This window comes from Cyrtonyx montezumae, unplaced genomic scaffold (assembly GCF_038088225.1).
Source record: "Cyrtonyx montezumae isolate F1298 unplaced genomic scaffold, pur_monq_1.0 scaffold_25, whole genome shotgun sequence".
NCBI classification, from domain to species: Eukaryota; Metazoa; Chordata; class Aves; order Galliformes; family Odontophoridae; genus Cyrtonyx; species Cyrtonyx montezumae.
In genome coordinates this window covers 3,896,406-3,911,186 of record NW_027071992.1, presented here as the reverse complement: position 1 = coordinate 3,911,186, position 14,781 = coordinate 3,896,406, and the positions used below count along the sequence as shown (strand labels likewise).

The 14,781-nt window shown below is 37.1% G+C and overlaps 1 protein-coding gene across 1 annotated transcript in view; it reads left to right on the top strand.

Moving 5' to 3' along the window:
• CWC27 (CWC27 spliceosome associated cyclophilin) overlaps positions 1-14,781 on the top strand; it is a 104,101-nt gene that overhangs the window by 6,971 nt on the left and 82,349 nt on the right. Inside the window, exons 7-10 of the mRNA XM_065739811.1 lie at positions 309-378; positions 772-851; positions 3,379-3,412; positions 5,596-5,771. Coding sequence (XP_065595883.1) covers positions 309-378; positions 772-851; positions 3,379-3,412; positions 5,596-5,771 — 360 coding nt within the window. The remainder of the gene's footprint in view (positions 1-308; positions 379-771; positions 852-3,378; positions 3,413-5,595; positions 5,772-14,781) is intronic.

Genomic DNA, 14,781 nt, shown 5'->3' with positions numbered 1-14,781 from the left:
AAAAAAAAAAAAAAGAAGAGCTATTGGCATTTATAGGACTATGGAAGCCAGTCAGGGCAGAATTTTGAATTCTGTCTTACTATTTTCTTAGTTACTTTAAAAGTATTCTGGTTTGTAACTGTCCTGATTGTTCTGTCTCAGGTATAGAATGGGAGAATCCCTCCCTAAACACTTGTAGTCTGTTGGATCAGTATGTTTAGCAGGAAAAAAGTTAAGATTACATACAAAATGAAAGTTGCATGTTTGAAGTTTATGAGATGTTAATAAAAGTTAAAATTTTAATGGAAAATGTGTTTTCTCTCTTAAAGAAATTTTAATCTGCTTTCCTTTGGGGAAGAAGCTGAAGAAGAAGAGGAGGAAGTCAACAGAGTTAGTCAGGTATCGTAACAAATCATCCTCATTTATATTTTCAACTTAAAATTAACTGTTTTACATGCTTATGAAAAAATGTGAAGTTCTTTGTATTGTTTTTACTTCTGAGTTTTGAATAATAATACTAAAATTACTGCCAGTTTCTTTAGGAGAATGTCACAGAAGAGAGTATCAAATGTAATAAACAAGGAAGGTGCTTATAAATCAGAATGAGATTTTATTATCCACGCTATTACTGTCTTCCTACAAGGGTTATGTTCTTCTGCAATTAGAAGTGTTTATGCTCACTGCTTAGGCTAATACTAAGTGGAAAGAAATGCCTGTTTTCTTACCATAGCCTTTTTCACCGTTCTGTCAAATGATGAAATTTGTAACCCTTTTTTTTTTTTTTTTAAACAGAGCATGAAGGGAAAAAGTAAAAGTAGTCATGATCTACTGAAGGATGATCCACATCTGAGCTCAGTTCCTGCTGTCAAAAGGTTAATACAAGTTTTCCACTTTCCTTAGCAGATTTACTTTCAAGATGTTAGGCCTGATACAATGATGGTCATTTTATGTCTGTTACTCTACAAGAAATTAAGAAAGGACTTGTTGGATTGGACCAAATGTTCCTTTCACCCACTATACAGTTGCCAACAGTGGGCACCCAGCAGTAGATGCCCAAGAAAGATGAAAAATAGGACAAATGTAATCATAGAATCAAAGAATTGCCTGGGTTGAAAAGTACTCAAAGGTAATCTCGTTTCAAGCCCCCTGCTGTGGGCAGGGTCACCAGCCACTAGACCAGGCTGCCCAGAGCCACATCCAGCCTTGCCTTGAGTGCCTCCAGGGATGGGGCATCCACAACCTCTCTGGGCAACCAGTAAAACCATTCCCCCTTGTCGTGTCACTATGAATCCATGTAAACAGTAATTTCCCCTCCTGTTTATACACTCCCTTCAAGTATTGGGAGGCCATGGTGAGGTCTCTCCAGGGCCTTCTTTTCTCCTAGCTAATCAAGCCCAGTTCCCTTGCTTCAGTAGTCTTACAGCCTGCAACTACTTTAAATTCAAGGAACTGCCATAGTTTGATACATTTCACCTAATTAGTAACGCTTACAGGGGTTGTCCTCACAGTATTTATTCAGTGACCTCTTGTAATGTTTTTCAACACACCTTGGTATCTGTTGCAGAAGGAAGTATCTCCATTGTTTTGTTTTGTTTTGAAACATCACGCTATTAGCCTTGTTTGGTGATTTCTTTTTATGTGGAAGAGACAGCAAGCAGCCCGTCCTTAACATAACTCTTTTTACTACATTCCCTTCTTAGGCCTTCTCTAATCCTTCCTGAATCCTTAACACCTTCTCAGCTTTTCTTCACACAAAAGTTCAGTATCTGTTGTTACCCTTGTTAGTCTTCTCTGATGTCACTTCTGTTCTAAAATATCTTATTTTTAAATTTAAGTCTAAACAAATTAGAGGTGAAGTTTATAGACAAAACTGTATACTTGCATAAAGGGGGTCTCTGGTTTGTCCTCTGTTTATTTTTTTTTAATACTTCTTAACTTTTGATGTGCTTTTTTAAATAATTGGGTATACATATTTTAATGGTATTAGCACAATACTCAAAAGAATTTATGATTAATGATGGTCATCTTAGAGCTCCTTGTCCTTTTTGTAGAATTCTTTGTCCACATGCACATAGCTCTTCTTTTATCTACTTCAAATTTCATCTCATGTTTTGCTGTCTTATCTTTCTGGTTCTTCTGCAGTTCATTACTTTGCTCTTGCCCTTACTGTCCTGCGTAATGTAGCATTATTAAAATAAATCAGCAGCGTGGTTGCTTGCCTGCTTTGTTATTGAGTTTGGTAACAACTCAACATCCAGCATGCTATTGTGGAAATATACTAGTAGTCTTCACTGCAACAAGTGATGGTTTGCTGCTGACTTCTGTTTCCTGTCTTTTAACCTTTAATTTATTAGTGCAAGGTCCTTCTCTCTCATCTGAGAGCTACTTAGTTTCCTTAAAAATGTTTGTTTAGAGAATGTGTGAGTCCAAATGTAATAAGGCAGATGCCTCATCCACAGCCACATGTAGCCCCTTCAAAACTCTGCCAGAGGTTTTTAAGGCTGTTCCTTTTACTGCCGCAAAGCAGTAAAGCCCACAAATTACTCCTTACTGTGTATCTGCTTGTTCAGTACTGCTGTCAGAATTCCAGAAGTGTATTAAACCAAAATATTTTCTTTAATTCTTTTAGATGATTTTTTAAAAGTCATTACTTCACAGAAAGTTTTTGATGTTAAGTTCATATGTCAGTATAATGCAGATAAAGCACACCTATGTAAAGACTTTCTTAAATATAGAATATTTTTCATGAAATAATAGGAATTTATAAATGAGATAAAAATCAACTATCTTAGGAGTGAAATTTATTTATTTTTTGTTGTTCTTTTAACAGCAGTACAATGCAGACAGTAATCAGAACACATCACATGCTCACTTGCATATTCTGTGTGATAATATTATTTTACTGTTATTTAGAATTTTTGCTTATGCTTGTAAGATATTACACTTAGATTGTGTCCATTAATCGGTTATTTATTGGTCCAGATTGATTTCCAGGACTGTTCTGTAGTATCCTGTTCACTTGCCTAATCATTATCTTTTCTTGATCAAAACATGTTTTGACTTAGAAGTTTAAAAATAATGGTAATTGTTAGAATAACTCTTCACCTTTGAAGCAACTGTATACTTCAGCATTTTGTCTGAATATGGTTAGTAATAGCATGTGTCTGTGGCAGATTATAATTTTATCCTATGCTTTTAAACGTTTCTGTTTAGAAAGAATGATGTCAAATGAAAGAAAACACTACTAATTGGTAATGTTAGGATGAATGTGAGGATGGTATAAAGACTAAGTTGACTAAAATTTCAATTAGTTAATTTTTTTAAAATAACTGTATTTTAAACAATATTTTAAGCCTTCTCTGATATTTCAAAGTATTAACAATTATTATATTTTTTTAGTGATGCAGGAGATGAAGAGAGTTATTTGAGTGGGGTAGGTAATCTTTTAAATTATTATTTATTTTTAAAAATAAGTCTTTTTTTTTTCCTTACAGTGTATGACTTACATTTTCCTATGGTAAATAAATGCTGCTCTTGAGCATTTTGAAAGCTAGCTCAAGTCAGATTTCCAGCAAAAACTAGTAACCCTTTCAGAGCTCTGAGGGTTAGCAATTGTGACATTTCATGCAGGGCAGAGTTACTGCTGCATGCTACCTACTGCATTTTATGAGAACTGCTTAGCAGATATTTCAGTCAGCCACTGAGGTATGTATGGGGGTTAAGTACTACAGAGTCACGAACATTAACACAAGCCCTGAAATTGCTTAAGGGAATTGCTTATGGGAAAGGAGTAAAAGATGAAATTTATCATAAATATTAATACAACTCTGAACTCTGAGGGGTTTAAGAATGCTGTTGGAAAGATTTCTTCAAGGAAACAAGATTTCAGTGAATATTTATTACTAAAAATAGCATTGGTGAAGACTCATCTCTGAAAGGTGGGAAATTTGAGTAAACAAGTAGTATAAATTGGACAGTCAAACATGGTGGATGTTTTAATAACAAGGAAATTTTCATAGATAATGCAAAATGAAATGGCAAGTTAAAGTGCATATTTACCTACAACCATGGATGGTGGGATAGATCTTTGAATTGCTGTTGAAACATAGATGCAATATTTGACTGGAAATATAATCCTGTGTCCAATAAATTGAATCCACATATGTACTTTGTTTATTCATATTTGTCTGCTATGCATAGATCAGTACCTATCAGCTGTTATCTGGTACACAGAGAGAATTAAGGACAGATGCAGACTCCCCCATCCTTGTGCCTAAACAAAAAGAAAACAGCTTTTTTTCCATTCTATGTCCTGTTACCTGTTTTGGAAAACATAGTATGTACTCAGCTTCTTAGACACTTAAGCAAGTTGCTTAAATTCTACCTTTATTCAAACCAAGTGCATGATCACATTCTTGCTTAAGCTGTGTTTCTCTGCTGATTTGCTGTCATGCTGTTTTTTGATACAAGCCTGGTAATTTCATAGAATCATAGAATGGTTTGGCTTGAAAGAGACCTTGAAGATCACCCAGTTCCAATCCCCCTGCTGTAGGCAAGGATACCTCCCACTAGACCAATTTGCTCAAAGCCCCACCCAACCTGGTTTTGAATTTCTCCAGGGAGGTGGCATCCTTAACTTCTATAGGCAGCCTGTTGCAGTGTCTCACCACCCTCACAGTAAAGAATTTCTTCCTAATACCTAATCTAAATCCACCCTTTTCCAGTTCAAAGCCACTTCCTTTCATCCTGTTGCTATACACCCTTCTAAAAAGTCCATCCCTAGCTTTCCTGTAGGCCCCCTTCTGTTCTTTTCTATAGTAAGGTCTCTGTGAAACCTACTCTTTTCCAGGCTGAAGAGCTCCAACTCTCTCAGCCTGTCCTCATAGGGGAGGTGCTCCACCCCTCTGATTATCTTCATGGCTCTTTTAAGGACCTGCTCCAACAGGTCCATGTCCTTCTTGTGTTGGAGGCCCCAGAACTGGACACAGTACTCCAGGTGGGGTCTCATGACAGCAGAATAGGGGGACAGAGTCGCCTCCCAGCCTGCTGGTCATGCTCCTCTTGATGCAACCCATCTGGGTTGCAAGTGCTCCTTGCTGGCTCCTGTAGAGTCTTTCATCAACTGACACGCCCATACCCTTCTCTTCAGAGCTGCTTTTAAGCCATTCTTTGCCCAACCTGTGTATATAGCAGGTGGGACCTCACAAAAGCAGAGCAAAGAGGGATGATCACCTCCCTTGTCCTGCTGGCCACTCCTGTATTGATTCAGCCTAGGATATAGTTGGCCTTCTGGGTTTTTGGTTTTCTTATAAGGAAAAATTAATGAAGTGTTTAATGTATTGCCTTGATCAAATTTTGATTCTATGGATAGTATTCAGACTAATAACATATTGCCTTGAGACCTTCTGCATACCTATAAGGGCTTAAAGTCTGACTGTTTCCATTTATTAAGGAATTTTTCTTTCAACTCCTTGTAAAATGGTGGATTTTCTCTGTTAGTTTCTTTGTCTGTTGTGGTAAAGAATGATTTCTGTAAGTAAGTTACCATATTCTAAATTCTGTAGTTAAAAAGCAGAAAAAGCTAAGGGTTTTTTGTTTCATGTTATATTAATAAAGGATGAAGATGAAAATGATGAAGATGCTGACAGTGTAGAAGATGAAGCAGCTAGTGATGAGAGATTTCAAATGAAAGAACGCATTGCAAAAAAGTTGAAAATGGATACAAATGAAACTGTTAAAATGCAACTTCAAGAGGAAGAAACTAAGATAGAAAAAAAAACCACCAGTCGCAGGTAAGTATTATGTGTTATTTTTCTCCTTCAACTTATTTGCAGTTATTTGCTGCTCAATTCCAGTTTTGTATTTAATGCATTTTTATTTCAGTAGTGCATTAAAATTATCAGCCTCCCTCAACTATGAAAGATGAAGCTGCCTGTTAGTTTCTTAGTTCTTAGTTTCATTTGGTAGTTTAAACTTGAATCTACCTATTGAGAAAAAAAGGAGAGAGTACCTCTGGACTGGACCAAAAAAAGATCAGTGTTAAATAGCTGTATTGCAGGATGAAAGGGAGGGGTCAGAAATTAAGGAGATATCCAAGGAAAGCTTTTTCTGAAGAAGATTCTTCAAGTATGTGGAAGCCAAACATCTTTAGAATTGCAGAACACATTGTGCTCAGCACACGCTGTATACAGCATTGGTGATACCATACATCGTGAGTACTGTGTTCAATTTTGGCCCCTTCACTATAAGAAGGACAATGAGAACCTGGAGCATGTCTAGAGAAGGGCAACAAAGCTGGTGAGGGGTTGGAACACAAGTCTTAGGAGGAAGGGCTGAGAAAACTGGGGGTGTTTAGTTTGGAGAAGAGGCTTGGGGTACACCTTATAGCTCCTTACAACTCCCTGGAAGGGGGTTGTGGTGGTGTGGCATTTGGCCGCTTTTTCCAGAGAACTAGTGATGGGACAAGAAGTAATGGTTCTAAGTTATACCAGATGAGGTTCAGGGTGGATATTAGGTAAAAATTTCTTCTTTGAAAAAGTGGTGATGTATCGTAACAAGCTGCCCAGAAAGTTGTTTGAGTAACCATCCAAGAATGGTGTTTTCAGAATAAGGATGTTTCACTGAAGGACATGGTGTAGAACAGTCACAGGCATGGATTGATGGTTGGACTGGATGATCTTAGGGGTCTTTCCAACCTTAATGATTATAAGATTCACTTGTGTGTTCAGTGCCCTGCCAACACATCTGCTTAACAACTTGTTGGGTTTTGCAGGAGTGGCTACTGGATCCAAACTTGTCTAAAGTGTAGTTGCAGGTTCTCAGCATCAGGTTGACTTAAAGCTTGAGCACACCTTTAGGAATGCTTACATTATATTTTTTCAGATCTCACAGATATTTGTACAAACAGTCTGTAAGCTGCTGCCTCTTCCTGTGCAAGTAACTGTGTTGTGTCTGTGGTTATTCCACTCTTCTAAGGAAGTTGTAGTAGTATTGCAGCCAAATGGATTATCTTGACTTTTAAGTTTTATCAGGTGTATTCTTAGTGATGGAGAGCAATAGCCCTGGGAGACACTGCTTAGTACAATAGGTAACATCAAATTCTAGAATTTGTTATTTTCCAAATGATAAGGCATCCTGTGGCATGAAAATTGAAGCATAGTTATTTGATATAAATAAAGTGCTAGTAACATTGGCTTTGATGAAATAATTAGTCAGTTATCAAGTTTCCTTGTCTAGTGTAGTGGCCTTTTTGTAAGTACAGTGAGGGTGATTGATAATATTATAGTGGTCTTCACCACCCACTATTGTTCCAAATGTGTGCTGGCTGGAGAAGTGGATGAGGTGTGGCTATCAACAAAAACTTTGATCACCATACTTATCTTGAACGGGCATGTCTAGTCACATATCAGAGGGACAAGAAAATTTTGAAATTGATCAGTAGTTCATCTCTTCAGGTACTTAAATCTGCTAATAGAATAAAATATTTTCTGAAAATATTTTTTCTGAGTAATGGATTAACATGCATGACTTTTTCTACACATCTTTATTCATTTGTATTACTGATGTTTTTTACACAAATCCTTTTGTGAAATCAGTAGTTTGCACATCCGTTTTAGATAATGAATATGGAAATAATAGACACCTTCTCAAATTCATGGTATTGAGATTCACAACTACGTCTAGGATGCATTTGTTGTTGGTGTGCTCAGACGATGATATTTTAGCAATTTGAGCATCCACCTCTGTCACGGTGTTATCCTTGATAGTGACACGGAAACAGAGAAGGGAGAGAATGAAAAAAAAAACTTCACTGTCAGTGGCCACGCGGCCGCGGAGCTGAGCCGTGCGCTCCGTTGGGGAGGGTGGGCGGTGGTGAATGGAGGAAATAGATGGGTCTGCAAAAAACAACAGCACGATCTCAGAAGGAACGGTAACTTTACCAAATCTAATAAAATTGAACAATTGAGAGAGACAAAGTTTCCAAAACAAAACTGCGACCTTACGATAGAGAGGAACTGCAGAGGAAGCACAGGGGCTGAATCTCCGCGGCAGCCCACAGAGCGTCTGGTGCGGAGCTCCGCCCCTCTGCTGCTCCCCAGCAACATTAACTCCTTATCTGACTGCATGATGTTCTGATGTGGAATACCGGCATCAAAACCACAACAGCTTCTGTTTACATAAAAAAATAATTTGAAGACACTTTCCAACTTTATATTAGATAAAAAACTTCAGGAAAAAAAATCCCATTAATTCTGGCAAGTCGTTAGAGAAACTCCAAATATCTGTTGTACTTGTTGCAGAAAGATTAAACTTGAACTTGAAAATAAAGAATAGCAGCGTACATGAAAATGCATTCAGATAACACTACATGAAGTTTTTAAAATGTTAGTGACTTCAGCAGATCAGCTGAAGGCTTCATATTATATAGCTCTCTTCTACTCTGGCAAATTAAAACTAGTTTTGTTTGTTCTTATCCTGTAGGTGGAGCTCAGATGCTACACATTTCTAGTTACTAGCTTTTAAAAATTCTCATTGTTTCTTCTTTGCAAAACACAAAGCATGCAAATAGAGTAGTTTTAATTGCGTGCCTAATACAGATGTGCTATTGAATTGCAATATGAAGTAACTGTCTAGAATAACTGAAGTGAGGAAGGAATGTAGTTTAATCACTTGAATTTAACTGTTTATCTTGTGTGTTTTACTTCTAATAATCCTATAAAGTGCGGCAAAACCAAGTTAATGTCCTTTTCTTTTGGCTTATAAGCCGCCAACATAAGGAAATGAGTGTCCGCACACATAATAAAGGAGTAGAAATATATTTACTACTACATTTTTTATATTTTCTTCTATATACATTCCACATTCCTAGATAAAGTTAGTGTCATCATAGTTATAATAAAATAATCTCATGAAGCTTCAGATATGTACTGTGTAAGAAATTACTTGCTTCATTGTAGCCTAAAAATGCTGAACATTTTTTAAAGTATAATCATCTGACCTGTTTTGTGTTTTTTTTTCCCCATTTGTTGTAACAGGATAAAATAGCTATTTTTTTCTACAAGTATCTGCACTTGCTTAAATGCCTTGCATCCTCATTGTAATCTTGACACCTAGCACAACAGTAATAAATATGCTAAATAGACATGCTCAGGTTCATACTAATATCATTTCAGACCATGCAGAAAAATTTCTTTGAAAGTGACATAGACTAAATGTATAAAAGTACATACGATTAAGGCATCATAACGTTAAACGGTTAAATAAAGGCTTTTCTTTCTGAATCTGTAGTTGCTCTAAGTGAAGAAGATATTTTTTCTAGACCTTAATAATATATGATAGAATATTTTGTTCTAGTACATTTCCTGTGCCCATGTTACATGGTGTTTATGATGCAGGCATACACATGAAAATAAAAAAATTTGTTTAGGAAACTGCCATTATTTTGGAATTAAGGAAATCTTTATTGTAAATGTAGAAAATCTGTAACCTCTTTGTTGTTGGTAACAGTTGCATAAAAGTTTAACTTTTTTAGCATGTTTGCTTTACTTGCTGTTGAGGAAATCCCATAGGTTGTGTTTCACCATGTTCTTCACTGACAGGTACAAACTTAAATGTTGCTCTAAGTGTTTTATGTATCAGTTAACAACACTTAATTTCTGTCCTACAGTGGTGTCAGCTTTCAGCTCCTATGTTCTGCATAAAAGCAAATGTTATTGGTATACAGACCTTAAAGTAGTTCTGTGTGGGATTTTTTCCCTTAACAAATGTATGATCTGAAGTATAGGAAGCAGTTATTTTGCAGCTCTAAAAGTTGTGTTGGATATGTTGTCTTTTATGATCTTTTCTCTTCTTCAAGTTAAATAAACCCAGTTCCCTCAACCTTTCCTAATAGGAGAGATGCTCCAGCTCTCTGATCATCTTACTGGCCCTCCTCTGGATCTATTTCAAGAGCTCTGTGTCTTTCTTGTGCTGGGGGCCCCAGGCCTGGATGCAACACTCCAGATGGGGTCTCAGAAGAGCTGAGTAAAGGGGGGACAGTCACCTCCCTCTCCCTGCTGGCCACCCCTATTTTAATGCAGCCCAGGATATAGGTGGCCCTCCAGGCTGCAGGTGAACACTGCTGGCTCACATCCAGCTTCTCATCCACCAGGACCCCCAAGTCCTCCTAAATTTTTAATCAAATATGTGTAGAATTATTAGTTTCATTTTTGGATATATAATGGGAAAAATAATTAGTTTTGGCTGCACCCAAATATAATACAAACACATTGCCCTTTTACCTTCAAAAATAGATGTCCTTTCTGTGGTGATTATGCTCTACCTGCATGGATATTCTTTTAAAACAAGAAACAATCAGGATTTGTAAACTAGCATACAAGCTTGTTTTTTTCTAATTTAATGTCTTTGCAAGGAGCCATTTTGTGTTCTACTTTGAAATAAATGTCCAGAGCTATTTTAAACACTTCAACAGATTAAATTGAGAAACTCCAATTTTGTGCAAAAGTAGCTATTTCATCACATACCATCTCAGAAAAAATTACTGTGTCAGTGGTGACATGGAGTAAAACTTTCTCTGCTTTGCTACATAGAGAGGAGTGTGTTTAAAATTCATTGTCTTGACTTGAGAACAGGGTAACGGTGATTATATAATAAATATGACAAATAGATGGTCTGTGTAATATATTGCTACAAAGTAGCAGATGAAGAGTTAGAACAATTTTCATGTGAATTCATTATGTTCAGTGCAGCCTGTAGTTCTGCTAGGATAGTAAACTGAAATGTGTATTCTTTACTTAGTGGGGGAAGAACAGAAAAAAAGTGTTTTATGCCACTACAATGCCAACTTTCCTTCTGAATTCTAGTAATTTGTTTCCTTACGTTAAGATATGTTGCAAAACTGTGGTTAACATAAAGCTTCCAATGGGTGGACTCCAGCACACCTCACTCTGCCCTCTTAATTCTTGTTTTTAGGTATAGTATATAATCAGTAAAACTTTTTTTGTTGTTGTTTTTAAATTGTTCTGGATAATTATGGAAAAGCAGCATCTCCAGCAACTTCTCCAGAGCTCTACGTGTTAGTGAACTGTATATTGTATACAGAAAAACCACCAATAGTCTTTGACCTTGTTCTTAAATGTTAAAACATTTTACTCAGAGGATGGTGTGGCACTGGCACAGGCTGCCCAGAAAAGCTGTGAATGACCCATCCCTGGAAGTGCTCAAGGCCAGGTTGGAGGGAGTCCTGGGCAGCCTGAGCTGGTGGGGGGCAACCATGCCCACAGGAAGTCTGGTTTGAACTGAGTGAACTTTCAGTTCCCTTCCAATCCAAGCCATTCCATGATTCTATGATAAAGTCGCTTTCTCTAATTGAGACCTAAGACACTTCCAGAACCCGGGATGTTTCCTCCAGCACTAAATATTTTTCATGCCAACAAGACTTTAATTTACTTTAATAAAGTAGCACAAAATATGTATATAGAATAATATAAGATTAACAATTCTCCCATGACAGGAGAGTTGGAACTACATTATTTTAAGGTTCCCTACAACTTATGGTATTCTGTGATTAGAGCTCACGTTGTTTTTAAGAGTCCGAAATGGGAGAATCCTTTGTAATTTTTTTATTTTTATTTTTTTGTCATCAGAGATCAAAGAAGTTCTACAATCTCATCTACTTTTTTGAGCCTAGTACTTTATTGTGCTGACAGAAAAGATCTCAGATTGTCATCTGGAGAACAGAACTTTGAAACTTCCCATAGAAATTACTTTGTTCTTCAGAACTACCTCACATCTTTTGTTGAGTAAAATGTAGCAACTATTTTGTAATCCATAAAATTCTAACCAATATTTATGGAAAAGGGCAGAAGTTCATACAGTGCTAAACTTGAAGGTATCATGTAAACATCAGGTCTTTCCTAGTATTCCTATTCAGATGGGAAGTATCAGAATATTTCTGCTATGTGCTTAAGTAAATGCTAAATGCAGATGAAGCTTCCATTTGGAAAACTATGGTGTAAAGTTGTATGTGATTAGGGTTTTTTCTTTATTTATTTTTAATGGTGGTAGTGGTGCTTTTCTGTTTTTATTTCAGATTTATATTGCAGAAGGTCCCACTTTGTGGGAATATGCAATAGTATGGCAGTATTTCAGTTTCCTTGTTCTGAATATTAATTAACCTGTATCTAGGAAGGATTTCATTAGATTAGTCGTTTGCTTTAGATACAATAGATATGCAAACCAGTTAAAACACAGTTGTGTTTGTATGTCGCAGGAATTCTTGAGAATGTACTAATTCAAGCGTGTGATGTTGGCTGTGAAGATTTGACAACTACTTGGAGATTATCATGTAGATTACATTTCTGTGTACATAACACTTCTTTGTAGGTCTCTTTGAAAGTAATACCTCCTACTTTTTTTCCAACTTCAGCAGATACAAAAAGCACAAAAACACTATTTGACAGAGCAAATTGTTAGCTAGGAAATACTCTTTATCAACAGTTGCCATCACTGGCTATGCGTTACATCGCCAGAGATGAACAAGAGCCTGCATGGTGCTCACAGAAATCTGCACCAGTAGAGGTGACTCACTCTTTCATAGCTGCTGCAACAGTGTCATTGCTATGAAAATGTTGTCCACAAAGTCATTTTATTAACCTTAAAAGATCAAAGTCAGAAGGTGCCAAAACTTCACTATATGGTGGTGTGGCCGAACAGTCCATGAAAGACTGGCAGTATGCTCAAAGTTGGTCTTCAAACTGGTATGGTGTTATTGTGTTGCAAGAGAAAGGTCATTTTCTCTGTCCTGACTCTGGAAGCTTAAGCCTTCGGCTATGCAGGATTGTGATGCAGTGGTCAGAGTTGATGGTTTGCTTATATTCCAGGAAATCCAGAAGAATCACCCCTTTCGTATCTTTAAAGACAGTGTGCATCTCTTTACTTGATGAAGGCTGCGTCTTGAACTTTTTCACCACTCGATTGTGTTCTGACTCTGGCTTAGAGTGGTGACACCACATATTATCACCAGTAATGCTGTGATCCAGGCATTGATTCAGTACGTTCTGACAAACTTGCATATGGTGCTCTTTCTTGCTGTATGAGCATTTGTGAGATTCACTTCACACAAACTGTGATATTCCAACATTGTCACTACTGTTTCCAGTTCATTGAAGCCAAAATTCAGCTCTATATACAATTCCCTGGTTGCAGTGTGCTGATTCTCACAGATGAGCTGATTGAGACATTCTGTTATGTGACAGCTGTGCATGGCCATGCTCTGGAGAGCATGGATGAAGTCTTTCATGTTGCTGTCACCACTGCTGAAACACACCACCTACCACCTCACTTTGCTCACATCTACTGTTTGATCTCCATAAATGTTCAGCAAGCATCAGTGAATGTCACTAGGTGCCATTTTTTCTGCATGGAGGAATTCGTGGCACATTTTTGCATCATACACCCTTCCCTGTTAGATGCCTTTTTGTCAGACTGCCCCTCTGCTGCCATCTGTCATGCAGCAACAGCATGTAACAGAACATTGGTGGGAAGGTTCAGCCTCTACTGCCATACACCAACACCCACTTCTGACGGCATGGGCCGGTATAATAAAGTAGGAGGCATTATTCTGGAGCATTCTCTGTGTGCTATGAATGTAATATCTACCTGAATATTTTCAGTATACGTGAGGATGGTTATCTTTTACTAGAGGAACAATTTGCAGGGACAAGGGCAATACTCATTCTGGAAAAAGATGTAGAGTTTGGAGTATCAGCTCTGAGGAAGAAAGTAAGGTATTCCATGTCTTATGAATTGACTTTAAAGCCAAATACAGAAAGTTGTTGCTGCTTTTCAAGATCACTGTATTTTCCTGTTTGTACTGCCTAAGTTGAGGTGATTCTTCTAACCACAGTCGTTGCTACACATACTCAAATCGGTGTGATAGTTGTTACATGCTTTAGGTGGGCCCAATACCTTTGGAGAATTTAGAGTTTATGTCAGACGTACAAAATAACAGCCTGTGAAATATTATGCAGCATAATACCTAGTTCACGCTGAAAGTGCATTATAGTGGTTCTGATTTATGCATGCTTCCTGTGGCTTTGCAGGTGGAAATCTATTGAATCTTAAATTCTTAGAGTCTCTGTTACGTGAGAGAATACATCTGTGGTGCCATATTGCCTCAGCTATGGTAAGCAGATGTGTATGAGCTGGAGCCACTTGCTACAAAAGGGGGAATTTCTTTTTTTATCCGTGTGGCATTGAGAAAAAGAAGCAACACAAGTTGGCAGAAATTCACTGTCTAGGTAACCTAAAGTATTGTGGGTGATGTTGGTAAATTAATGTGACTTTCATGAAAAAATAAATGGAAGTGCATTTTGACATATTCATTAAAGGAGTGCACTTTTCCATTTCCGTGGTTGAATGTGTCTGATTAATGTAGTATCTGATTTAACTTCTGACTCTTGAAAAATATAAAGTCTTATATATGCACTCTTTCACATGACTAATATTTTTAATATATAAACAGAACATTTGGGGCTTGGGGTTGTTGGTTTCTTATTTATAATTTATTTATTTATTTAGCTTTCTGTTTGTTGAGATGTCTTTATACATTAGATTCCCATAAAAAGGAGTTTTGGTACCTTGCTTGATCTTGAATATAACTAATGTTAAACTAGCAAACCATACACACAGAAATTATCTCTAGAATTTAAAAGGGAAGAAGAGGAAATAGGTTTACTCCTATGTATTTCAGGAGTGTCTGAAAGAAGGGAAATGGTTTCAGAGTTATCTGTTCTGAAATGA